At 61.9% G+C, this 23,941-nt stretch overlaps 5 protein-coding genes across 11 annotated transcripts; 3 read left to right on the top strand and 2 right to left on the bottom strand.

Moving 5' to 3' along the window:
• Positions 1-53: 53 nt before the first annotated feature.
• Positions 54-2,503, top strand: VMA12 (vacuolar ATPase assembly factor VMA12). 2 transcript variants are annotated; one of them, XM_075032696.1, is made up of 6 exons: positions 54-279; positions 356-429; positions 507-596; positions 1,751-1,834; positions 2,111-2,223; positions 2,333-2,503. In XM_075032696.1, exons 1-6 carry the CDS (start codon positions 108-110, stop codon positions 2,349-2,351), a joined length of 552 nt encoding a protein of 183 aa, XP_074888797.1. In that variant the 5' UTR covers positions 54-107; the 3' UTR covers positions 2,352-2,503. The 2 variants fall into 2 exon arrangements, with proteins under 2 accessions (XP_074888797.1, XP_074888796.1); XM_075032695.1 differs by having other exon boundaries at positions 60-279; positions 1,751-1,787.
• Positions 2,504-3,174: 671 nt separating this feature from the next.
• KIF12 (kinesin family member 12) lies at positions 3,175-9,728 on the top strand. Of its 6 annotated transcripts, none has more exons than XM_075032686.1 (16): positions 3,175-3,631; positions 5,555-5,620; positions 5,748-5,826; positions 5,906-6,027; positions 6,200-6,275; positions 6,413-6,547; positions 6,635-6,770; positions 6,985-7,076; positions 7,321-7,456; positions 7,547-7,665; positions 7,791-7,895; positions 7,975-8,255; positions 8,442-8,625; positions 8,732-8,815; positions 8,893-9,029; positions 9,148-9,728. In XM_075032686.1, the coding sequence occupies exons 1-16, from the start codon at positions 3,264-3,266 to the stop codon at positions 9,704-9,706; spliced, it is 2,679 nt and encodes an 892-aa protein (XP_074888787.1). In that variant the 5' UTR covers positions 3,175-3,263; the 3' UTR covers positions 9,707-9,728. The 6 variants fall into 6 exon arrangements, with proteins under 6 accessions (XP_074888787.1, XP_074888789.1, XP_074888788.1 ...); XM_075032688.1 differs by having other exon boundaries at positions 6,413-6,770; positions 9,148-9,284; positions 9,437-9,653; XM_075032687.1 differs by having other exon boundaries at positions 7,321-7,665; positions 9,148-9,284; positions 9,437-9,653.
• Positions 3,816-4,535, bottom strand: SEBOX (SEBOX homeobox). Its single transcript, XM_075032697.1, has 2 exons — positions 4,233-4,535; positions 3,816-4,072 (listed from the first exon to the last, which is right to left on the bottom strand). The coding sequence occupies exons 1-2, from the start codon at positions 4,515-4,517 to the stop codon at positions 3,824-3,826; spliced, it is 534 nt and encodes a 177-aa protein (XP_074888798.1). The 5' UTR covers positions 4,518-4,535; the 3' UTR covers positions 3,816-3,823.
• Positions 9,676-15,211, bottom strand: VTN (vitronectin). Its single transcript, XM_075032693.1, has 9 exons — positions 15,062-15,211; positions 13,105-13,254; positions 12,495-12,614; positions 11,878-12,192; positions 11,632-11,771; positions 11,197-11,353; positions 10,924-11,073; positions 10,068-10,340; positions 9,676-9,865 (listed from the first exon to the last, which is right to left on the bottom strand). Exons 2-9 carry the CDS (start codon positions 13,163-13,165, stop codon positions 9,747-9,749), a joined length of 1,335 nt encoding a protein of 444 aa, XP_074888794.1. The 5' UTR covers positions 13,166-13,254; positions 15,062-15,211; the 3' UTR covers positions 9,676-9,746.
• An 847-nt stretch (positions 15,212-16,058) lies between these two features.
• SARM1 (sterile alpha and TIR motif containing 1) lies at positions 16,059-23,217 on the top strand. The gene is made up of 9 exons (XM_075032691.1): positions 16,059-16,519; positions 19,169-19,787; positions 19,968-20,180; positions 20,306-20,397; positions 20,940-21,175; positions 21,291-21,384; positions 21,879-22,068; positions 22,172-22,293; positions 22,878-23,217. Exons 1-9 carry the CDS (start codon positions 16,059-16,061, stop codon positions 23,005-23,007), a joined length of 2,157 nt encoding a protein of 718 aa, XP_074888792.1. The 3' UTR covers positions 23,008-23,217.
• Positions 23,218-23,941: the final 724 nt, after the last annotated feature.

The following is a 23,941-nucleotide window of genomic DNA, read 5'->3' on the forward strand; positions in this document are numbered from 1 at the left end:
AACCTCCGCTATCCCGGCGGCCCCCGCGGGGGGCGGGCGGCACCGCTCTAGCCCGCCGTCGCGCTCTATGGCGCTCCGCGTCGCCTAGGCGACGGCGGCCGGGCAAGATGGCGTCGGCGGTGCGGGCCGGGAGGCGGCTGCGGCAGGCGGTGGAAGGCGGCGAGCTGGCGGGGCTGCCCGCCGGTCTGCGGGCCGAGCTGGAGGCGGCGCTGGCCTCCGAAGGCGCCCTGGTGGCCTTCAGCCTGCTGCGGAGGCTGCACGCCGCGCTGCGGGAGGCAGGTAGGCCGCGCCGCCCCTGGCGCGACGGGCCACGACCGGCCGGACCGCCGTTAACCGTCGCGTCCCCCACCCGTAGGGTCCCCGTTGTACCTACACGAGCTCCTGGAAGGCAGCGAGATCGACCTGCCTGAGGTGCCGGTGCCGCCGCGGGTAGGTGAGGGCCGGGCGTGGGCCGCGGGGGATGATGGCGGCCGCCGGCCCTCACGGTGGCTCTGCTCTTCCCCCAGAACCCCGAGCTGGTGGCCCGGCTGGAGCGGATAAAAGCCAAGCTGGCCAACGAGGAGTACCGGCGAATGACCCGCAACATCACCGGCCAGGTGAGGGGCCTACTGCATCACCTGCTGTCAGGATACGTTCCTCAAAAACGCATCTGTTACCAACCGGACAGATAGCAAAGGAAATTTGCCCCTTAGAGTGAGTGCAGCACAGAGGGAATGCGGGCAGGGACTTGAGGAGTGCACGCTGTAAATGCATGGGGACAACAGGTATGGTGTTGAGGGCAGAGGTAGGACAGGGCTATCGGGATGGTGAAGTAGAAGAGACGCTGACTTATAGAACAGCTCACCATGCCAAAGATCTCGGGTTTTGATCTGGGAGCACCTACGGTAAATGTTTTACTGGGAGTATCTGTGCTGCCTTTTTCTGAATGGCTACATTTTCCTCATAGTTTTAAAATGAGATCATTCCTGCTAAGGTAAAAGCTGAAAAAACAGGGTAATGTTTGGGCACTCGTTCTTTCCCAGGAAGAGCTGAGATCTTCTGGCACGGTGACCATTTGGACAAGCCAGCATCCCTTCCTGCTGGCGTTCCTTGTGATCCCATCCTGCTACCCCTCCCCCACACTGTATCCGGCATCCCTGTGCATTTAAGACCCTGCACGTATCCTCTTGTTGCATTAACTCTTGTGGGAAGATCTGCTTTTCTCTCTGTCAAGCTTAGCCACTTCATCTATGAAACAGAGTGGTTTTAGCAGAGCTGGGTAGTGACAGCAATGCTCCTTTCAAACAGTGGAGAAGTAGAGGAGTATTCCCATATCTGTGTGCTCATCACGTTCTTCCCTGCCTCCCCCTGCCTAGTATCTGGTGTTTGAAATTGTGTAACCACGTGCAATTTGACAAAGAGCCTGCAGAGCTTTACAACATTTAGTTCTTGCCAGCTGCCTGAACACGGAGGACAAGGTGAGACCCTTTAGTGTCTCTACTAAAGACAAACCTGCAGCAGAGAACCCACATGCAAGAAGACACTCACACTCTGGGAAGTGCTTTGATAAGAAATGATCCCCTCTCAACATCCTTGAATCAGAACACAAGCAAAAACCCAGAGAAACGGCCGCAGCCCACCCAACCGCTGCCAGGGCCCCCCCTCAGAACTTCTGAGTCTTGGGGACAGGATAGGGCATTGGCATTGCTTTTATTATGCAGTTAATATTAAAATACAACCATTCACAAGTTGTTTTAATCCCTTCTTTTAGGAGATGAATGGGACGTTGGCTGAATTTGGGAGGCAAGGTGAGTGGCTGCCTGTCCTGCTGATGCCTGGCAGTGTGTACTTACAGGTCAGTCATGGGAACCATCGCATCGCTAGCTGTTGACATTAGGCAGCCCTTCCCTCTCCAAATATCTCACTGGAAGGTTTTAATGCACAAAAGTGTTCCTTGAGTAAAGGAGCAGCCTGTTGGTCCTTCTTATAAATATTTTTGGAGGCATAAAGCATGTGAATCCTCAAGTATTCCTGTAGCCCAGCTGAGGCAGCCACAGGATTACAGCTTGTCCCCAGCCCTACTCTCCAAGCCTTACCTAAAAGCACAATCATCTTTCCCCCTTCTCTCCAGTTCGCTCTGTTAAAGCCGTTGTCATCACCATATTCAACTTCATTGTCACTGTGGCGGCTGCCTTCGCCTGCACGTACCTGGGCAGCCAGTACGTCTTCGTGGAGACCGCAGCGGTGAGTGAGCCTGCAGCCTTGGAGCACACTTGTGGCACGCTCTGGGCCAGGCAGAGCGGCAGCTCGACCGCACGTGCAGCGTCACTTATCTCTCTTTTTGTGTCCCCAGCGTGTCCTGTCAGCGGTAATTGTGGCCTCGGTGGTTGGCCTGGCCGAACTGTATGTAATGGTGCGGACACTTGAAGGGGACCTTGGGAAACTATAATCGCACGCGTCCCTGTGAACTGCAGCCCTCGTGCTGGAGGCTTTCACCCTCCCGAGGAGTCATTAATTTGGGGCAGGTTTATCTTCTACCATCTGTTTGTACCTGCTGCTGCTACCAGGAAGGCTGCTGCGTTCCTCAGGCCTCGTCCTTTGCTTCCCGCTCCTTAACGTTCCTGAAATGAATCGTGGATTAAAAATCCTGCAGCTGCACAACAGAAGAGGGAACAGCTGTGGACTGTCACCACCCCAACACAGAGAGGGGCATTAGCTCCCACCATTCCCGTTCTCCTGCGAAGTTGCTGTCCTTTTATTCTGGAAATAAATAACATTGTGTGTTTGCAACCTTCTTCCTTCCTGACAGAAGACGTCCGTTGTTATGTGGAATGCCGACCTGGCATCTAAAAGACACCGCAGAGAGCTGTGAATCTTCCCTCTCCCTCTGCATCCCGCATCCTGCTCCTGCCAAAACCTCCCTTTGCCTGCCCTCACTGCTACTGCCTGCTCCCTCACGCGCTTTTGGGGGAGTGTCATTCCCTTGTGACTCGGATGGCAGCACCCAACGCAGCTCGTGTTTGGGGGCGAGCACTTTCCGCCTCCAGTCAGGAAGATGATGGCATCCGGCACAGCCACGTTGCGGTTGGCACCCAGTTCGGCTTTGTCTGCAGCAGCTCAGCTCCACGTAGCTCGTACAGCGTCCTCACGCAGGGGCTGCCGCATCTCCTGACCCGCAGCCCTGTGGCTGTCGGTGCCTGGGTGAGGAGCACGAGCCGTAGCTGCCTGCTTGTGCCACGGGATGTGGCAGGGCCCCCGCCGGCAGACGGGGCAGCGAGGGGTGCATGGCTCTCTACCTCCCCTGCCAAAGGGTGCCCAGCTTCCCCTGGTTGAAGGGGAGGGCAAGCACCTCAACGCAGAGCCCCGGGGGCTTCTTGGGTGCCACGGAGCAGAGAGCGGAGCCAGCTCAGTGCATCCGCGGTGGGGAGGGGATGCCGAGGCTGGCACCGTCGGGCCCTGTGGACCTGGACACCTGCCGGGTGGGCACCCTGCCAGGGCCGGACACGGTGATTAATGCTCTGATGGCAGCTAAGCCCCTCTGCAAACACGCTTTAATATCCGATACAGGGGGGATCTGCCGGCACCTGCGAACGTGCCTGCGGATTAGGGGCGGCCGCGCCACAATCATCTGCGGATACGGCCTCAGATTAAGGTATTTTTTCTGAAAGATTAGTCGGTATTAGGGGGCTGATGGGGAGCTGGCCCCGCCACGGCCGCACCGGCATTTAGGATATTGGATGACATCCTCGGGACCTTCAGGACCGGCAGTAATTCCACACCCTAATGAAATCGTGGCGCTAAGCCGGGGGGGTCCTCGGTGCCGGGGGGGGAGTCCCCACCACAGCTACGGCTCGCCCAGGTTGGTGATGGCTGCGCTGTAGATGAGGTCGGAGATGGAGCCCAGCGAGGTGGGGAGGCCCCGAGCGGGGCTGCGGGCTCCCGGCGGAGGCAGGGCAGGGGCCGGTCCCGGGGTGGTGCCGTCGGGGGGTGCAGCAGGGGAACCCCGTTCCCCGGGCGGTGGCAGCGGCGGTAGCGGCGGCGGCTCCGGTTTGGCGCTGCGGATCCTGCGGGCGCGACGGTTCTGGAACCAGACCTGGGCCGGGCAGGGGCGGGGAGCGGGGTGGGGGGGACACGACCGTCAGACACCTGTGGCAGCCGGACCGGGCAGCCCCGCGGAAGAGGTGGGGGGGTCCCGGCCCCGGGAGGAAGGGACGGAGAAGGAGGAGGAGGGGGGATGTCCTTTCGGCCCTCACCTGGATCTTGGCCTCGGGCAGCTGCGTGAGCTCTGCCAGGCGCTCCCGGGTGGCGATGTCCGGGTAGGGGACGGCGGCGAAGGCCCGCTCCAGCTCCGACAGCTGCCCCCGGCTGAAGGTGGTCCTCCGCCTCTTCCGAGGCCCCCCCGGGTAGGGACAGGGACAGGGGCACGGCCCCGGGGCGCGGCCCCCCCCCCCCGCCCGCCCGCCGCCCGGTCCGCCCGCCCCGTCGGGGAAGCGGAGCAACGGCTGGGGGGTGCGGGAGGTGCCCGGGGCCGCGCTCATCCTGCCCGGCTCCCCCGGCCCCGCCGCCGCAGCCCCGGCTTTTATTCCGCGCCCCCCCCCCGCCTCGACCCCGGCGGGCTGGGACCGCCCCGAGCGGGCGGTGCTGCCCCCCCCCCCCGTCCTTCCCCGGCGGCTCCCGGGGCCGGTCCCTGCTCCGCGCCCCCCGACGGCAGCACCCCGAAAGCCCCCCGGCCGCTCCGGCGACGGTCTCCCCCAGCATCCCCGGGGACCAGTAATCCCACCAGCTGCCCGTACTGGTGTCCCCCCACCCCATCCCACCCCACCGTCGAGGCACGGTGGGCCCCGTGAGGATCCCAGGGCTTGGGAGGGGGGACTGGGGACCGGTGGGTCGGGGACCCCCAGCAAGTGCAGGAGCCCGGGGCTCCCTGAACCCCCTCCCCGACTCCCAGGGCCGAGGTGTCACTGCCTGCCTCGTCCCCGTCCCCCCCCGCCCTGCCTCGTCCCCCACCCTGCCGTGGCCGCTCTCCCACGGGGCTGGCACCGGTCAATGTTTAACCGGAGCGGTGGTACCTGTTGTGCGGGGCAGCCCAGGCTGGCTGGCGGTGGCTCCCGCCGGGACCGGCCGGGTGCTGTGGGCACCCTGAGCGAGGGGGTGCTGGGGAGGGGGGGCGAATGGAGCCGGAGGGAGAGCAGGAGTGGGAACCCCAGTCGGGCACACGGCCTAAAACGCTGCCATGGGGCCAGGAGAGACCGTAAGTCGGCAGGGAGCCGGAGGGGACGGAGGCCACCCCAGGACTGCGGCAGGCAGGGCCTCAGCAGCGACCGCCCGGCCGATACAGCCGGCGGGGGGCTGGCACCCCAGAAAGGCTGGGAGGGGGGAACAGGACAGTCCCTCTGCAGGGACATGGGGGGATGTTGCGCTCTATTCCCTGCCAGGCCCCAGGGCACAGCGGGGAGTGGAGGATGGCACAAGTACAGTGTGACCGTGGGCCCCTCTACCCAGCCCTTGGGGTGCCCGTGGGCAGGTCCCCCAGCTGGGGGGCACCCACCACCCCACTGCCCTCTGTTCCCCAAAGGAGCCCCGGAGAGAAGCAAGAGGGCCCCGTGGTGGGTAGAGATACACGCCTAAGAGTGGTGCTGAGGTAAGGGAGGGTACACAAAGGGCTTGGGGACGTGCTGGGGACCCTCCTGCAGGGTCATAGCAGGGCTCCCCGGGGGTCCCCTTGCAGCGATACCTTTGTGTCCCCATCCACTCCCCTCCACCATTAGGGTCCGGCCACTTACCTGCACAGAGACGCGGCGAGGAGACCGGCGGGTTGTGCACAGCCTCGGTGACGGCACGGTCCACGTAAGTGCCAGCTCCCCACTGGGGGTCGGAGGGGTGGGGACTGCAGCACCCCCTGAGCCACCGTCATCCCTGTGCCCAGGTGAGCGCAGCCAGGCACGATGCCACCTTCGGATTCAGCGCCGTGTTCGACGCGGGAGCCTCGCAGGAGGCCGTGTTCGAAGGCAGCGGGATGAGGCAGCTGGTGGAGCTGGCGATAGACGGGTGAGTCCCGGCGAGACCCCCCTTGCACCCCAGCCCCCTGGCTCACCCCGTGCCCGCTGCGCTGCACCAGTCCAGGCCTTACTGGCAGGTCTGCATTGCTGGGGCCGTGCCGGGAGGTGGCATCCCTGTGTCACCACCTGGGGCCATGCCTGAGGCTCAGCATCTTCCCCAGCTTCTCCTGCACCGTCTTTGCCTTTGGGCAGACCGGCTCGGGAAAGACCTACACCCTGATGGGACCCCTCACCCAGGTACAACGCCATCCCCACCGCCTGACCTGATCCTGATGGTGGGACAGGTTCTTCTCACCTGGTCGTGGGTGCTGGGGCGGTGGGACGAGGTGGGTGCCAAAGCAGCGCGACTGCTCATCCTCCCCGCATCTCTGCAGAGCGAGAGCCGGCCGGCGGCCCCGGGGCTGCTGGGACTGATGCAGAGGTCCTTCGCCTGCCTTCTGGAGCAGAGCCGGAGCCGTGGCTCTGATCTGGCTCTCAGTGCCTCCTACCTGGAGATCTACAACGAGCAGGTAAGTGCCTGCCCAGCCATGCAGCCGGACCCTGCTGGCACCCCGTGCCCCCTCTCCCCAGTGCCTCCCCTCCGCTGTACCCCCCAGGTCCGGGACCTGCTGAGCCCTGGGCCACCATGTGCCCTTCCTCTGCGGTGGAGCAAAACCTGCGGCTTCTATGTGGAGAACCAGCTCAGCGTGGACTTCGACAGCCTGGAGGCCATCGCTGACCTGCTCCTGCAAGGTGCTGAGCCACGGGTGCGGGGCTGGGGCCATGGAGGGGCATGTTTGGGGGGTGCCGGACCTGGTGTGGGGCTCCGATGGCAGCCAAGAGGGGCAGCTCCCCATCCTGCCACAGACCCCAGGCAGGCTCATGTCTGGCAGGGGGTGGGCAGTGGGTGCTGTGCCGGGGCATGAGCCGTCGTGCCCTCCTGCAGTTCTCGATCCTCCCTTGGCAGGATCCCAGAGACGACGGACCTCGGCACATGCCCTCAACAGGCACTCGAGCCGCAGCCACGCTCTTCTGACCGTCCACATCCGCAGCCAGGCTGTAAGCGCGTGTCCTGTGCTGGGCACAGGGGGGAGGGCTTGGGGGGGGACAGGGACCTGGGGCTCTTCTTGGGGGTGCAGACAGCCCCAGGGTGGGGGGATCACATCCTCCTCCCCAAGAATGCGTTGGCGGGGTGAGCAGCAGGGAGCCAGATCCCAGACGGAGGGGTTGGGACACTGCGGTGGGCCACAGGGAAGGTGTAAGGGGGGCCAGAACATCACTCCCCCCAATACTGGTCCCCCAGGCCAGCGCCTGCCCCAGCAAGCAGGGCACACTGTGCTTCGTGGACCTGGCTGGCAGCGAGCGGGTAAAGGAGACCGGTTCCACTGGGGAGCTCTCCGTGGAGGCCAACAACATCAACCGCAGCCTCCTGGCACTGGGTAAGAGTCGGGGGACCCCCCCATGGGAGCACAAGCTACTGGTCCCCATCAGAACCCTGTTGCAACCCTCTGTGGCTCATCCTCCGGCAGGACACTGCATCTCTCTGTTGGCCAAACCCCGAGGGAAGCGGATGCACATCCCTTACCGGGACAGCAAGCTCACCCGGCTGCTGGCCCGCTCCCTGGGCGGCTCAGGCATCACCCTGATGGTACGCGCATGGAGGAGGCTGGGCAGGGGTGCACAAAGCTGCAAGGGGGCCAGGGTCTTGCCCCGTGGAGGGGAATGGGTGACCCCCTGGCTGGCAGCTCACCTGTGGCTCTTCTTCATCGGCAGGTCGCCTGCATCTCCCCATCCTCACGTTGCCTCTCGGAGACGCTGAGCACGCTGCACTATGCCAGCCGTGCCCGGAGGGTCACCACCAGGCCCCTGGCCAACCGGGTATAGCAGGCAGGGGCTGCGGGTAGGGTGCTTTGCCCTGCTGCTGGGACCCCTCTGAACCACCCTCTTGCACTCCCAGGTGTCCCGGGAGAAGCTGCTGCAAACCTTGGAGGAAGAAATCCATGCCCTGCAGCTGGAAAACCTCTCCCTGCGCCAGCAGCTGTGCCTGCCGAGGGTGCCAACAAGGAGCGTGGAGGTCCCTGGGACACCCACAAGGACGGGGGCACGGCCAGGCTGGGGAGGCAGGTACGGGCCCGCAGGGCTGCATCGCTCCCCTCTCGAAGGGCAGGAGGGAGCCCCAGCCTGGCCCAGCCTCTACGGCCTCCTGCGGGACTTTGTGGTGGAGAACGAGCAGCTGAGGTATGGGGGGGGCATGCACAGGACCCATAAGCAGGGGCTCAAGGGACCGGTGCGGCAGCCAGAGCCCCCGGCTGGGCAGCACCCTGTGTCAGCCAGCCTCTCCTAGGGACTCCCTGGGGCCGGGCAGGGCTCAGAGGTTCCTCGGAGGCTGCCAGTGCCCTGCCCTGCTCCCTCGCTGCTCCCCAGGCAGCCCCGGCTGTCCCCAGACCCCAGCGGTGACATCCCAGCTGGCCCATCCTGCAGAACCACCCACAGCTCCTATGACAGTCAGCCCCCGCTCCAGAGTGCCCGCAACCCCCGTGTCCCCCCTGGCCACCCTGCGAGGCTCCGGCAGCCTGACACGACACCTGCCTCCGGCCCCTGGCTGCCGGTGAGCGTGGGGGTCCCCGGGCTCCACAGGCATCCTCGTGCGATGCTGTGCCCACGGCAGGGTGAGGATGCACCAACCACCCTCCCGCTGCTATCCCCTCTTCCAGAAGCTGCCTCCCACCTCCAGCCGCCCCAACTGCCCGGGGTGCCCTCACTGCTGCCCTGGGCCGGCCGATGCCATCGTGTCCCAGGTATGGCCCCGGGGGTCTCTTCGGAGCGGGGTGGCACAGCGCGGCACAGCAGCCTGACTGCTCTGCTTACCCCCCAGGTGCTGCCAGGACCCCCTCTGCCGCAACCGGTCCCACCCGAGGCAAGCACTGGCATCCTGCCGCCCGGCCAGGAGAACACGGATTTTCCCAGCTCCCATCAGCTCCCCGGGCACCCGCAGCCGCACCAGGGGAAGCGGTGAGAGCCGGGGCCTGAGGCCACCCCCCTGGGCATCAGCTGCAGCTCAGGAAGCCCCTGGGGTTACGGGGGGTGGTGGGGCAGCAGGTCGGGGTTTATTCATGTGTCCTCACGGCAGGAGCCGGGGCAGGAGCAGGAGCTCATCTCAGCGGCACCCGCTCCCCCGGGAGCTGCCAGGTCCCGAGCGCCGTTCCAGCCCTGAGGGAAGGATCATTCCTTCAGCACCACCGTGGCCCGGATCGCCAGAGCCAAGAGGTGAGCAGGGCAGCGGGGGGAGGCCAGGCAGTGCCTCAGATGGGGTCCCTCCGGGATGGGCACCCAGCCGGAGCCCAGCTGCTCATGCATGGGGCTGTGGACCTGATCCCGGGGATGCTGGAGACCTGACCCTGCTGGCTCCTGGCTGGCAGCCGCCGGCACCATCCCTCTCCTCCAGTGGGAAGAAGCACCGGAGTGGCTGGCGGAGCAGATCTGAGGACCCGCAGCCGCGCCGTGAACCGGGCCAGCAGCAGGGATCTGGCACAGCCGACGCACAGTTGTTATACCTGGGGGGACAACCACAGCTCTCGGGGGCACGGGGATCTCGGACTACAAGGACCGCGCAGACCACGGGACGGATGGATGGACGGACAGACGGGGCTCTCCAGCCTGCACGGCAGTCACAGTTTATTTCTGTCTAGCTAGGGTCTGTGCTGCTGGGGCGGCTCTGGCGGAGCCCTCTCAGGTGCTCTCCTCCCCGGGCTGCGGGCAGTCCAGCCAGTACTGGGCGATGGAGCGGGGGTAGCGGGGCTGCACCAGGTCCACACGCTTGGTGCGCAGGTTGACGCGGTAGTATTTGTCTGGGAGGAAGGGGAGATGGCTGTCAGGACTGCCCGCGGGGCAGAGCTGTGGGGAGGTGCCAGCCCTCGCTGCCAGCCCTGGGCTGGGAAGGTTCCCACTGCATCCCGGAGCTCAGGGACATCACGGAGCGAGAGGAGACCTCCCCCTGCCCCGGCAGCCCTGGTTCTCCATCTCTCCCAGATCCCGCTGCCCCACACTCACCTCCTACAAAGAAGTAGACGCTCTGGAGGGTCTCACACTGGGAGCCCGACAGCCAGTCGCTTTCGACACCTGCAGAGTCGGAGTCGTTTTGCAGCCAGCCCCATAAACCCAAATTCAGTGACCGATGGCTCTTGTACCTCTTGCGCTGGCGGCGAGACTTCCTTCTCCGGGGCTGCTGGGAGGCCACGTAGATCCTGCCGGCCATGGCAGCGTCCAGCCGGCTGGGCACCCCCCGCCAGTCTTTGCTGATGTACCGCGGGCTGCTCGCCCCGACTGGCAAAGAGGCAGAGGGTGAGAGGGGCAGCAATGTCTCGGGGCGAGCTGAGCCCAGCCCCACAGGCAGCCCCCCAGCACCTGCTCCGAGACCCACAGGGATGCTCCAAAGGATCCCAGCCTGGCTGGGATGCGTGATGGGGACATGGGCCAGGCAGAGCTGGGAGCAGCCCCTCGCCCAACCCTTGTCTGGGATCAGCCCTGTGCTCCTGAGGCCCCTTCTCCTCCTCTCCATCTTTCATTTCTCTTTCCTGGGGCTGGGGTTTTCCTGTGGCACCTCCAGCTCCAGTGGGAATAAACACTCCCCAGCAGCGACGCTGTGGTGCGAGGTGGCTGGTGATGGGCTTGGTAGCGTGGGGCATCAGGGCTGCAGAAGGTGGGATTTGGGATGCTGTGGGAGATGCAGCTGTGGCCTTGGGGGGGGTTCCTGTGCAAAGCCTGGGCTCCTGCCCAGCATGGTGGATCATCCAGCCTGCCTGCACTTCCAGGCATCACTCCCTCCTCCCTGGGTGTCTGCACCCCTCGCACCCCATCAATGTGGGCACCCGCCAGCCCTTTGCCCCGGCGTTGGCCCAGCCCTTACTCATCCTGCTGCCAAAGAGGACATGGAAGAGGTCCTCCCAGCTGTCCCGGTTCATGAAGGCATAGTGGTTGAACACAGCGGAGGGGGAGGACTTCTCACAGTCAGCCTGCGTGGGCTGGTGGGCAAAGTCGTAGGACCAGTAGTACTTGTCTAGGAGAAGATGCGCGGGGCATTAGTGGGGGACACGTACTCGAGGGGGAGCAGTAGTTAGAGGGGTGTCCTGCCCACGGTTGCTGGTGCCAGGTTCTGCCGGGGCTGCGCAGCTGCCCTTACCCTTGAAGAAATAGACTCTCTCATTGCCGTGGTAGCTGTGCGCGGGGAGGGCGAAGGCTGCGTCGATGTCGTTCGGGATGCCTTCAAAGCCCTCGGAGATGTCGCGTGGGTACCCGGGGTCCAGGGCTCCGTCATCAAAGCGCCAGTACTGACTGCCCTGGGGGGGTGCGGGACAGAGGGGGGGTCAGGGAACTGGGTGCAGCATTCCCACGGTGCTGGTCTGCCCAGAGGAGCGAGTAGACGCTGGGAAGCCCTGTGGTGAGGCTGTGGCTGCCTGGGGACCTGGACAGCCGCAGGGATTTGGAGATATCTGGCAGCCACTGTGTGTGTGTGTGTGCATGCATGGAGGGTGCCAGGGTGAGGCCAGGGTGGGTTGGGGGGCTGTACCGGCTGCCGCAGGAGCACCCCGAGCCCTGCAGTCAGGCTCCTGCCCACCTTGAACAGGTAAGTCTTGCCCTGGCAGTTGATGCGTGTGAAGGCTGCGTCGATGGGGCCCTCAATGCCCCAGACGTCGCTGATGAGCTTGGGGTAGCCGGGCCGCACGCTTTTCTCGTCTAGCTCATAGAAGTACTTCCCTGGGAAGAGAGGGGAGGTGAGAGCGGCAGGAGGGACCGCAACCGCCGGCACAGGGTGACGGTGCGGCAGCATGTCCCATGTGCCCAAGAAAGGTCCCCGAGGTACCTCGGAAAGCATAAATGGAACCGTTCTTCAGGTCAGTGAAGGCATCAAAAGGTTTCTTGCTGCACAGCTCCTCGGGCTCCTCCACGGGGTTGTGCTCCCCAAGCCCATCCAGCGTGGTGGGCACCACCTGTACAGGCACCTCCGTCAGCGTCTCCTTGGGGTCCGGCTCGCTCTCCGGTGTGGCCTGCGCCGGTGGCAGGGACGTGGGCAGTTCTGTGGGGGGCACCTCGGTACCCGCTACAGTGCCAAATTCGACGGTGAGGTTGTAGTCGAGGTAGTCATCCTCCGGCAAGGCAAACACGTCTCCCCGGGTCACTGTGGGAGGGAGCAGGTTGGTCCGGGAGAGCCCTGAGCGTCTCCCACAGGGTCTGGGTGCAGGAGCCGCTTGCTCCCAGGCAATACGGATTTGCATGGACCCCATGCCGCAGGCAGCAGTGAGCCAGCTGCCAAAAATCCCTGGTGCTGCAGCACCCTGAGCACCAAATCCTGGCTCTGTGGACACAGGTGGGTGCAGACCTGACCCAGCACGGACCCCTCCGAGCCCCTGCAGTGTCAGGCACCCACGGCCAGCCCGGCAGCCCCTGCCCCAGCTGGGAGGGCGGCTGCAGAACCAGTACCTTTGGCTTTGCAGACGGTGGAGTAGTCGCTGCAGCAGCTCTGGTAGTACACGCAGAGGGTGTCACACTGGCACTTACGCCGTGCGTCGAAGCCATCCTCACAGCGGCCCGCACAGGAATCTGCAAAAGCCACCCGCCAGCACGGGAGGAGTAATGTGGGTGGGCAGTGGGGCCGGTGCCTCCCCCCCAGCCCAGCTGCAGGGGTGAAAGCAAACACGGGCACGTCCCGGCTGGGGGGACCCCACTTCTCCATGGTCAACCCCATCACCAGGGGCTACAGCAGGACTTCTCCCCGCTCCCACCCAGGTCCTGCTGGGATGGGAGCCATGGACCAGGCTGTGCCAGGGTCCCAGCTCCACGCTGGTAGTCCAGCTGTAGGACAGCCCGGGATTTGCCCAGGCACCACGTATAGCCCTGTGCTGCCTGCTTGCTTTCTCCCCACACTGCAAGGTGTAGCCAACGTGGCCAGTGGCCAGTGGCCACAGCCACCACCTGGTGCCCTCCTCACCCTCCCCAGCCCCTCCATTAGCCCCGGAGCCGCACTCACTCCATCCCCACCCTGGCTGCAAGCGGGAGGCAGCCGGCGTAGGGCTGGCCGGCTCCGGCTCACCTTCAGCAGCACGGGCAGCGGCGAGCAGGGCCAGCACAAGGGCAGGGAAGAGCAGCCTCATCCTGGGCAGCCGGGAGCGCAGCCCTCCTGCGACTGTGCGGGCTGGAGCGCAGCTGCGGCCGGGGCCCTGGCATCCACTGTTTGCTCAGCCTGCCCCAGCGGGAGAAAACAAACAGGCCAAGGTCAGAGCAGGGGAAAAGGGGCAGAGACGTTCTCCCACCCAGCATACCCTGCAGTCCGTATCAAGCCGGGTGCGTTTGGGGGGGACAGGGCTCCCCATGCATGCAGGCAGCTCCGAGAGCCACCAGCTGTGCCTTTGCTGCCAGAGCCTTCCCAGTCCGGATGCAGGCTGGGCACTGGTTCAGAGAGCTGGAGGGCACAGCAGTCCAGAGCCAGGAACCAGTTTTGAGGTCCTGCCACACTTATTTCATAGGAAATCTCACGGTATTAAAGCTCCCAGCCTCCGTCTCAAGGGCAGGCCCTTTCCCAGCCTGGTCTTGGCAAGACAAAAACCCTAACGAGAGGGGATGGGGGAGCAATGCTCAGAGGGCAAAGGGAAAAGCCCTGGGTTTCTGCTTGCCCAAAATGTCACCGTTTTGGAGGACTTGTTCTTGGGATTTCGGCTTTCTCAATGTCAGCAAGGCTGGGAGCAGACCTGGGGAGCCTGAAGGCAGGGTGGCTGTGGATGGGGCAGATGCCCTGTGCGTGGGGGACCAGGGGCCAGAGGTGAGAAGCCTGGAGGGAAGGAGAGCAGGAGCCCTCTGCACTTTCACTACTGTAGACAAACAACAGCCTGTGTATTTTGCTCCCATCATTCCCTTTCTGACCAATCTTTTTGGTTACTAATTAATGTTGATTCAGCTCTTTTGGCAGCTCTTGATAACTCTGGGATGTTTATTTAATGAGGGGCAAGGAGCAAACGCACACGAGGCTACAGAGCTACTGCCTCTGGCCGCCTCCACTGCCGTGGCACTGCTGGGGCAGGAAATCCATGAGGTCTGTCCCAGCCCCGGGGCAGGAGCGGCGCAGCTCTGGGCTTTAATAAGTGATGGAATAGTCAGGGAGAGAAGAACAGGGGCAGGGTGCCCACTTCTCCAGAGGCCTCGCCTCTGCCAGCTCGGACGCAGGCAGTTCCCGGCATTGGCCGCTCCCACCCTTGCTGGAAAGAGCTTTGATTTGGTGGTGAGAAAGGCATTTCCACTTGGAAAGCCCTGGTGAGCCGAGGGCAGCCACCAGACATGGACTGTTGGGGCAGGACTTCTCCTGCAGCCCTGTCACCCCCTTCCTTGCCCCCTGGCCTCAGCTATAGTGGGGCTGGCAGCATCGCCGTGTGCAAGCACCAGCCCAGCGTTGCACTAAAGCTTCATCCCGTCCCTGTTGAATCAAACACGGGGGACAAGTGCCCTGAGAGGGTGCAGGCTGGTGGGGAGGGTGGAGGAAGAAGGGCTGGGCAGTGTCTGAGCTGCTTTTGCTGATCGGCTGAGACCCTGCTGCTCCAGGGTCCTGACCGCCAGCAACCGCAGACCCACGAAGGCTCGGTGAGCCCTTCCCTGGCTGCTGTGCTCAAAGCATGGCAGGAGGAGACGCCGGGAGAGGGGCTGGTTGGGGTAACAGGGCCCTGGGGAGACCTTGCAGCCAAGGGCTGAGCAGAGCCAGCGAGGAGGAGGAGAGCTCGGGCGATGGGGCTGATCCTCCGGGGCAAGGCTGGGAATCCCTGCCATTCCCAGAGGTCAGGCTGCTGGTGCTGGAAACCCCTCTCAAAAAAACAAAGTAAAGCAAAACTAAAAGCAAAGCACAGCTCTCTGGGCTTGTCAGGACAAGCCTAAGGGAATGGTTTGAATCCTGCCCTCCCCAGGCAGCAGCCTCCTCCGAGGTAGCAAACCCCTCTGCTGTGCTGCACTGCTATAGCCCGTATCATTACCCCTGCTTAATAATAATTTATCAGGAAAATCCTTACCGGTTCTGTGCTGAGCCTCTCCTGCCGTCCTGTGCCGCTCGGGATGCCTTGTTTACTGTCCTTTGCTGTGAGCTAATGTCCCTTTCCTCTGTCTCTCCCTGCGTAGTGGATTCAGAGAGGATTAAAAGCGACTCTGTCGCATCAAAACATCAACTTGAATTTAAGTCTCAGTCTGAGCTGGCAACAACCTGGTTTTGGAGCCAAGGATTTAAGCTGCTCCTCCCAACACAGACGAAGCGTCCAAAGCATTTCTGCCCTGAGCACGTCTGGCCTGGAAAAGAAGAAAATAAAAGGGGCCCAGGCTGCCTCTGCTCTTTCTTTTATCATGCAAATCCTGAGCCCACCCAGAAGAGCTGCCCTGAATTTCTCTCACACAAAGGGAGCCTTTTACCCCCCTGCACTGATACCAAAAGGGTTCAAAATGCAGTGCCAGGATGGCCACAACCTCCCCCTGACCACAGCCATGGCCACCACCCATCACAGAGGGTCCTGGGGAGACCTGCTGCAAAAGCAGCGTGGGGGTCCCTGCCTGCTGTGGAGGTGACCACAGACTCCGCGGCAGCTCGGGCAAGGAGGGGACACGGGCCATGGGGACAGCAGGACGAGCCCCAGCTCAGGCTGGGCAAGCAGAGGGCTGTGGCAGGAGGGGTCCAGGGGGATGCCAGAGCATCTGCAGCGAGGAGGGGGATGCTGCTGCCCAGACATGAGCCCCTCCTTGGAGAGGCGGCGCCTGCGCAGGGTGACATCAGCCCCTGAGGACCTGAGATGCTGAGCCTGGCTCTGGGAAGGCGGCTTTTGCCACAGCTTCCAGCTTTGCATCCCAGCAGGGTAAGGAGGGGAGAGGGAGCCAGCAGCCCAGCCCTGCGGCTGGACCCTGGGCCAGCTCCGTCCCCTCTCCTGCACCTCCCCTCCGGCCACCTCGGGTCTCGCCAAGGAGCGTGGTGGCCTTGGCTGGGTGTTCCCGGCGAGCGGGTGACCGAGGATGCTGCGCTAGGAGATGCCGATGGTGCTCACCCTGCTCGTCTCCCTCTATAAACTGTGTCGGTTCTTTGCCATGTCGACTGCGGAGAGGCTGGCGGTGCCCGAGTGCGTGAGCCAGGCGGGCAGCTGGGCAGGCGGGGGCAGCTCCAGGGAGCACCGGGAGGTTTCCCCCGGGGTGAATACGGATGTGCGGGCAGCCCTGGACCGCATTCTGCCCGCCCTGCACCGGGCCATCGCCTGCGCCAAGCAGGCGGCCGGCCCTGCGGAGCTGAGGAGGGCCATCGCCGAGGTCTTCCAGCTGGTGGAGGAAGCCTGGGGGATGCCCACGCTGGGGAGGGATGTGGCCAAGGTGCTGTGCGACGTGATCCGCCTGGAGGGGGGCCTGGACCTGCTGCTGAACCTGCTGTACACGGCGGAGCTGGAGACCAAGTGCCAGGCAGGAAAACTCCTGGAGCAGATCCTGGTGGCTGAAAACAGGTGAGTCTGCAAAGAGTCCCCCCCACACCCCAGCCAGGCACAGCCCTCCCCTCCGCAGGCTCGCCTGTCTCCCCGAACACAGCAAGGATTTCCTCCACCCATCCCACCCACACCCCCCAAATATCCATGCTCCGGGTGCTCCCGATGCACCGAACCCCCTCGGCTCCACGCCACGTCCCCCCCCCACTGAACACTTGCACTGCGGGGTCCCTGACTTGCTGGTCACGCCCAGGCAATGGCATCAGCCTCCACGGCTGGAAGGAGAAGGACCAGCCCCAGCTCAGCGATGCTGGTGAGGATCGGGGTGTCCTCATGAGCCACCCGCAGCCTGGGGCCACCCAGATAAGACACCTTTCGTGGCTGAGCTGGGTCGGTTTGGCTGGCCCAGAGCATCAGACCCCAAGGACGAGACACGACTCCCCCTTAGCCATAACCGCAGAAGGAGGAGGACAAAGCCGGTTCCCAGAGACTTTCTGCTGCTGACCAGGGCAGGAGTGAGGCCGTAAGGAGCGGGCCGGCTGGTCAGCAGCCCTCGGAGCCCCCCCCAGCCCATGGCCCCTAGCTCAGAGGCTGGAGATGCGTGTGCTGCTCCCCAGGACAGGTGAGAGGCGTTGGGCTGGCTCTGCCGAAGCATCGGCACAGGCAGGGTGGGAGCGTGGGTGTGCATGTGTGGGTATAAACCAGCGCGTGTATGAGGGTGCATGTGCGCATGTGGCACCCAACACATCTAAACGCACAGCAGTGCTGATGCAGCACCCGCACGCAGCTCGCCCTTCAGACACCAGGAACGCACTCCCGCAAGGTCCCCTGAGAGTTGAACTCTCCGCTCTGCCCCGTGTCTGGTTCGGCATGTCCCGACAGCACCACCTGCAGTGTGCTGGTCCCAGAGAGGAGCCATATACCTGCCACAAGCTGGGTCAGGATCAGGCCTTTCTCTCCTGAGACCCCACAGGCAAACACAAGGCTCTGCCAGCTCCGCTCTCCCTTGGTTCGCCCAAGCCCAGCCGGCCCCAGCCAGGGCTTGGGGTGCTTGTGGAGGAAGTTTACCGTCTTGCTCCAGCTTCATGGGCGATGTGTTTTGCTGTGAGGTTGTGGACTTGAAGCCTGGACCTCACTGCATGCACTGGCAGGTAAAAAGAAGCAACAGCTAAATCAGGAAAGTCCATTAGAGTGGAATTAATCCCAGGAAACATCCCTGGCACGGTCTGAATTCAGCACTTAGCTTCCTGGCAAGAGAAAGCAGCTGCTGGAGGTGCCATCTCTGCTCCAGGAACAGTTCATGGGTCAGGGTCTTGGAGCAGCCGTGGGCCCCCAGCCCCTCGCTCCCTGCAGCCTGACCCACCATCAACCTCCGAGCGATGGCAGGGAGGTGTAGGGTCCCCCCTGGGTCCAGGCCTCTGGCTTAGAGACCTCTCCCAGCATCCGTGTGCAGCAGCAGCGGTGCTTAGCTGGGAGCTGGACCAGTCCTGGCTCCATCCCATGGCTGCAGGGAGTCGGGGACCTGGCAGGGCTGTGTCATCCAGCTCCGTGGCCGAGTCTGGGCTTGGAGCCAGTCCCAGGCTGAGGGTATTTTTTCCAGAGCTCTCCACAGCATTTGCTGCCAAACCCACCCCAAGGTCAGCGCAAGCCATGTGGGCCATCAGACTTCCCAGAAATGCTCTTCCCGCCTGCCAGCGCAGAGAGGCTGGCGTGTCTTCACCCCCACCATCACTGGGGGTCAAACACACCGCTGCCCTCAGGAGCAGCAGGACATGGAGCATCTGCACCCGTGCTTGTGCCTTGTGAACCGAGCAGCTCCATCCCAGCACCAGACAGGTCATTTCTAAGGCCAGGATGGAGCTGCCCCCTCGCCCCAGGCAAGCTCATGGGATGTCAGCCAAAGGCCCATCATTTCCCCTTTCCTCACTCTATGCTTTTAGGGCACAGCCCCATTCAGGTGCCATTTTAACACCATCCTCGCAGCACAGGGCTCCCAAGGCCAGCCATGGCCGAGCAGCAGCTGGTGGCCTTCGGCCACCCGCCCCCAGACTTGCTGTCCTCTTCTAGGAGAGCACAGGATTGAGGAAATAAACGGCTTTCCTCCAAGCTGCCTCCATGCTGCCATCCCAGGACAGGCAGATCCCTGTCTCTCGCACGCCCCCGTGGCCAGTTCTGCGTGGTTGCTCAACCAGATGTGAAACCCCTGTCCGGGGCTTGGCACCAATCTGGAGAGCAGCCGGAGGACAGCACCAGTTAGGGACAAACAAGTTTTCACCCCCGAACACGAAGCAGCTCGCACGCACCCCACAAAGCTGACTAAGCAGATCTATTTCTAGCCTGGCATTAGCCTACCCTGCACTGTTAATTGCTACATATATCTTACCTGGAGCACAAGAGTCTCTGGTGTGGTGGTCCTGGGCTATGCACCCCATGTCCTGTGCCATCACAAGCTCTTCCATCAGACCCAAACAGGTTCTTCCAACACCAGCCTGTCGCATCTCGATGCATTGCAGCCTGGCAGCATATCTGGCTGCCATGTCCCACAGGGAAACATCTGGCTGTCATGGGGCAAACACCACCAAAGCACGGGGGAGTTCACACACCAGTCCCTGTTCTCACTCCCTGCACGGCCGTCTGCTCCTCACCTGCCTGTGCCTCTCCTTCCTGCAGGGATCGGATCGCTCGGATCGGTCTGGGAGTGATTCTGAACTTAGCCAAGGAGCGAGATGTTCCCCAGCTGGCGCAGAGCGTCTCCGGTATCCTGGAGCACATGTTCAAACACACTGAGGAGACCTGTTTCCAGCTCATCTCTGATGGAGGCCTGGATGCTATCCTCTACTGGTGCCGCTGGACGGACCCCATCGTGCTGCGGCACTGCGCCATGGCCTTGGCCAACTGTGCCATGTACGGAGGGCAGGCCAACCAGCGCCTGATGATCGAGAAGAGGACGGCGGAGTGGCTTTTCCCACTGGTATTCTCAAGGGACGATGACCTAATCCGCTTGCACGCGTGCCTGGCCATCACAGTGCTGGCCACCAACAAAGAAATCGAGAAGGAGGTGGAGCGCTCGGGGACGCTGGCGCTGGTGGAGCCGTTCATCGCCTCGCTGGATCCGGAGCAGTTCGCCTGTGAGATGTTGGGCAGCAGTGACAACAGCCAGGGAAGGACGGCGGACGACCTGCAACGGCTGGTACCCTTGTTGGACAGCTCGCGGCTGGAAGCACAGTGCATCGCTGCCTTCTACCTCTGCACGGAGGCTGCCATCAAAACCAGGCAGAAGAAAACAAAGGTAAAGGGTAGGTTGGCCTGAAGGAAGGAGATGCAACAGGGAAGGGTTGCTACAACTGCACCTTGGTGTCTTTTGTTCCCCTATGAGCTCACCAAGTACCCTGGTCCTCGGCTCGCCCGGCACAGGTTGCGGGGAGGAGGAGGGAAAGCAAAGTGATGTCTCCTCCCTTTGTGTCCCCAGATTTTCAGTGAGATTGGGGCTACCCAGAGCCTGAAGAGGGTAGTGTGCTACTCCACCAGCAGCACCACCTCCTCCCTGGCCAAAAAGGTGCTGCGCATGATAGGGGAGGAGGTTCCTCGGCGCATCTTGCCCACAGTTCCCAACTGGAAGCCCTGTGAGGTGCAGACGTGGCTGCAGCAGATCGGATTCAACAAATACTGCCAGAGCTTCCTGGTAGGGCTGCGTGCTGGGGGAGGGACACCTGGATGGGCCCTTTTGCCCCATCCTGCAGCAGAGGTGTAGGCATCTCACCCAACAGCTTTTCCTGGGACCTTTCCAGCCTGGATTTCTCTTGGCAGGACCACCAGGTGGATGGGGACATTCTCCTGAGGCTGACGGAGGAGGAGCTGCAGGAGGATTTGGGGATGGACTCCAGCATCACTCGGAAGAGGTAGGACCACCACTGGCGCACGCTGACCTCTCTCATGGTCATCACTATGGTGGCAGAGCCAGGGGAAAGGTCTGGGCCTTTCCCTTCTTGCAAAGACAGGAACAGAGATCCTCAAAATGCAAGACCTGGCGCTGGTGGAGGCTGGAACAGAGATCCTCAAAATGCCAGGGCTTTTCCAGTGCAGTATGCAGTCCCAGAGGGATTCCTGCAGTGGGGCCAATGCACGGGAAAGGTATGGGATGGGGAGAGACCACCTATGGCACAGGGGAGGTGATATCCTGCAAGTTACCCACAAAGATGGGAACTTACTCGAGCTTCTCCTCCCTCAGCTGAGCTCCTCATACCTCCATGTCCTGAGGACCAACATTCCCACAGTCATGCAGCTGTTCTCTTTTCCTATTCCTTTAGCTCATTCTTCACCGCAGCATGTAGCTGCACTCTCTCCTGTGCAGATAAAAGATGTGGTACCAAACGTCTCTAGGTCCTGCCTTGTCCAGCAGCCTCTCCTCCCTGCTCCATGCTTTCATTTGTTTCTATGCCAGGTTTTTCCGGGAGTTGATAGAGCTGAAGACTTTCGCAAATTATTCCACCTGTGACCGCAGCAACCTGGCCGACTGGCTGGGCAGCATCGACCCCAAGTTTCGTCAGTACACGTACAATCTGCTGACATGTGGCATCAACCGCAACTTCTTGCACCGGGTGACAGAGCAGCAGCTGCAGGAGGACTGCCACATCAACATGGGTTTCCACCGCGTCCGCATCCTCACTGCTGCACGGGGTGCGGGTCCCGCTGCTGCTCTCTGTGCCAGATCAGGCGGGTGGGGGTGAATATTGAGGGCTTGAGACAAGCCATTGGGTATTTTTAACTTTTGGTTGCTGTTTGCTCTGCCTAGAAATGCTTCACTCCCCTATAACACTGCAAACGGCGTCCGATGGGACCGATGTATTTATCAGCTACCGGAGGAGCACTGGGTCGCAGCTGGCCAGGTGAGTCCTGCAGGCAACATTATGGTGCTGGGCTGAAGCCCAGAGCGAAGGCTGGTGATCGGTTGTGGGAAGACCATGGAGCCAGGAGAGCTGCAGCCTGCAGCTGGAAGGAGGGAGAGGCTGCCAAAAGCTGCAGTGCAAATGGGAACAGCACGTGCCATAAGCTGCGCGGTGGACAGGCTAATTCCAGTCCTGTCACTGCCATCCTGTCCCTCTTTGACACTGACTTACCCTTTTCTCACGCTGTACTCATAGGGCTGTAGGGGATCACAGCAGGGAGTTAATGTCCAGCTCCCTATGTTTTCCGCGTGGGCCCGGACACCTGCAAGCAGGCTGGGCTGGCAGCTGGCATCTCAAGGACCGTGCTGTTCTCTGTGGGAGCTTGTTTGCTGCTCCTCCATCTCACCATGTCTTGGCCAACATGGTGGGAGAGCACGTGAAAGCCAGGCGCTGGTAGTAGCTCTCTTCATGGTGCTGTCCCCTCTTGCCACCAGCCTGCTGAAGGTCCACCTGCAGCTGCACGGCTTCAGTGTCTTCATCGACGTGGAGAAGCTAGAGGCAGGGAAGTTTGAGGACAAGCTGGTCCAGAGCGTCATGAGCGCCCGCAATTTTGTGCTGGTCCTCTCGCCAAACGCGCTGGATAAATGCATGGGAGACCCCGAGTGCAAGGACTGGGTGCACAAGGTAGGAGATGCCACCGGGTGGGAGCTTGGTGGATGTTGGAGCAGGAAGGGGCTGGCGACAGGCTGACATGGGCCAAACCCTGAGCACCTGCATGTTCTTGCAGGAGATTGTGACAGCCCTGAACTCTGGAAAAAACATTGTACCTGTTACAGACCATTTTGAGTGGCCGGACCCCGAAACACTTCCCAAGGACATGAGGGCTGTCCTGAAATTTAATGGTATCAAGTAAGTAAAAGGAACCTCTGTCAAGGGGTTCCTTGACACCTGGAGAGAACGGCTTGCATAAGCAGTAGCAAAGAGCACAAGGAAATTGGGAGAAACAGATGAGGGAGGCAGAACAGGCCAAAGGGGAGCTGAGTCACTTCAGGTACTCCAGAGCACGAAGGGAGCAAAGGTCCCCACCATAACCCTGCTGCTGGTTTTGTGCTTGGGGCTCCGCTGGGTAACAGAGCTCCCGATGGGAGGACGCCCATCCTCCTGCCCCAACCCTCCCGGCAGGAGCGATGCTGGCAGGTTTCGCAGGTTTCGCAGCTCACCTGGGCTCCTCTTGCCCTCCTACTCCCCCTTCATGCAACAGTGCCCTGGGCTGGCATCCCAGCCTGCTCGTAGCCCTCCAGCCTGGCAGGGCACAGGGGAAGGGGCTTTCCCTCAGCATCCGGCATTCCTCCATTTTCCGCAGGGAAAAAGGGTGCTCCTAGAGAGCTGGGGTGGAGGAAGGGCACCTCTGGCTCCTGGCTCAAATGAACTGAGCTATCTCGTGGCACCTCGCACAACGGAAAAATTAAATCAAATTTTCCCCTCGAACACAGGTGGTCCCACGAGTACCAGGAGGCCACAATCGACAAAATCATCCGTTTTCTCCATGGCCGTTCCTCCCGGGACTCCTCAGCTGGGTCGGAGAACGGCCTGGACTGCTTGCCCTCCCTGGGGCAGACCTAGAACTCAAGCACAGCTGCCTCATCCCCTCCAGAGACTTCCCAGGTGACCCCTTTTTGTGTGGGGCCAAATTCCTCCCTTTAGATTTTTCCCCATCTTAGTACCCTGGCTTGAGACAAGGCCTGTGTCTCGTTAGCCCCCCCTTCACCCTCCAAATGCAAACCCCTGGAGCTAAAATGCCAGGACTCACTTACACGGTGCCTGGTGAGCCAAGCCAGGGTGGACTCTGGGATCGATGACAACTCTGGGATGTTGTCTTCCACATCCTCCCTTGGGGTGGCAGGACATGCAGGCTACGACTCCTGCAACACAGGGGGTCCGAGGAAGACCAACACTGTCCAGACCCCTGCAAACGGCTGCAGCTTCCCCCAGAAACACGTCCGAAGAGGAGGGATCTTCCAAGGACCGAAAACTGGGGAATCGCTGAGGGGTACATCGCAAGAGGACACACAAGAGGGAAGACCAGTTGAGAGGGAAAGGTCCATAAGCATCGTACGGCCTCTGCTGTGTGCTGTGGGAATACCGTTGCAGTCAGAAGCTGAGAGCAGGAAAGGGCAAATAAAAGCTAAGCCCTAACAAAATCCTCGTGTTTGGGAAAGATAACACACAGAGGCCTTCTAAACTGCTCAGCAGAAGCTTTCTCTTTCCCAGTAATGTCCCTTTATCACATGAGCTCACTTCCTCCTTGAGAGCCTTTCACCTCCTAATGCTGCAAAACCACTCTGTGCTCTTAAATCTGGTGATGGAAGTTTGAATTTAGATCACGTGAAGTTTCCGCAGGGTCTTTGCAAAAAGTGCTTTTAAAACAACCCCCTTCCCTCCATCTGATGTCTTAGCTTTACCACTTTATCAGGGCTATACCTATAGGGCACAGGATGCCGGACTGTGACTCTGGAAAACATATCCATGCAGATACAGAAGATGCCAATTGCTGTAC

This window comes from Buteo buteo, chromosome 7 (genome assembly GCF_964188355.1).
Source record: "Buteo buteo chromosome 7, bButBut1.hap1.1, whole genome shotgun sequence".
NCBI classification, from domain to species: domain Eukaryota; kingdom Metazoa; phylum Chordata; class Aves; order Accipitriformes; family Accipitridae; genus Buteo; species Buteo buteo.

Bases quoted from the DNA above. Each gene is read 5' to 3' on its own strand.
- SEBOX (XM_075032697.1), bottom strand. From the start codon at position 4,517: ATGAGCGCGGCCCCGGGCACCTCCCGCACCCCCCAGCCGTTGCTCCGC. The intron at 4,073-4,232 runs GTGAGGGCCGAA...TGCCCGGCCCAG, and splicing joins TGCCCGAGGCCAAGATCCAG to GTCTGGTTCCAGAACCGTCG.
- KIF12 (XM_075032684.1), top strand. From the start codon at position 3,264: ATGGCTCTCTACCTCCCCTGCCAAAGGGTGCCCAGCTTCCCCTGGTTG. The intron at 6,771-6,984 runs GTGCTGAGCCAC...CTCCCTTGGCAG, and splicing joins CGCTGACCTGCTCCTGCAAG to GATCCCAGAGACGACGGACC. The intron at 7,896-7,974 runs GTATAGCAGGCA...TTGCACTCCCAG, and splicing joins CCAGGCCCCTGGCCAACCGG to GTGTCCCGGGAGAAGCTGCT.
- SARM1 (XM_075032691.1), top strand. From the start codon at position 16,059: ATGCCGATGGTGCTCACCCTGCTCGTCTCCCTCTATAAACTGTGTCGG. The intron at 20,398-20,939 runs GTAGGACCACCA...TTTCTATGCCAG, and splicing joins TCCAGCATCACTCGGAAGAG to GTTTTTCCGGGAGTTGATAG. The intron at 21,176-21,290 runs GTGCGGGTCCCG...TGCTCTGCCTAG, and splicing joins CATCCTCACTGCTGCACGGG to AAATGCTTCACTCCCCTATA.
- VTN (XM_075032693.1), bottom strand. From the start codon at position 13,165: ATGAGGCTGCTCTTCCCTGCCCTTGTGCTGGCCCTGCTCGCCGCTGCC. The intron at 12,615-13,104 runs GTGAGCCGGAGC...TGGCTTTTGCAG, and splicing joins CGCTGCCCGTGCTGCTGAAG to ATTCCTGTGCGGGCCGCTGT. The intron at 9,866-10,067 runs GTGAGTGTGGGG...CCTTCCTCCCAG, and splicing joins CGTCTACTTCTTTGTAGGAG to ACAAATACTACCGCGTCAAC.
- VMA12 (XM_075032695.1), top strand. From the start codon at position 108: ATGGCGTCGGCGGTGCGGGCCGGGAGGCGGCTGCGGCAGGCGGTGGAA. The intron at 430-506 runs GTAGGTGAGGGC...CTCTTCCCCCAG, and splicing joins AGGTGCCGGTGCCGCCGCGG to AACCCCGAGCTGGTGGCCCG. The intron at 1,788-2,110 runs GTGAGTGGCTGC...CCTTCTCTCCAG, and splicing joins GGCTGAATTTGGGAGGCAAG to TTCGCTCTGTTAAAGCCGTT.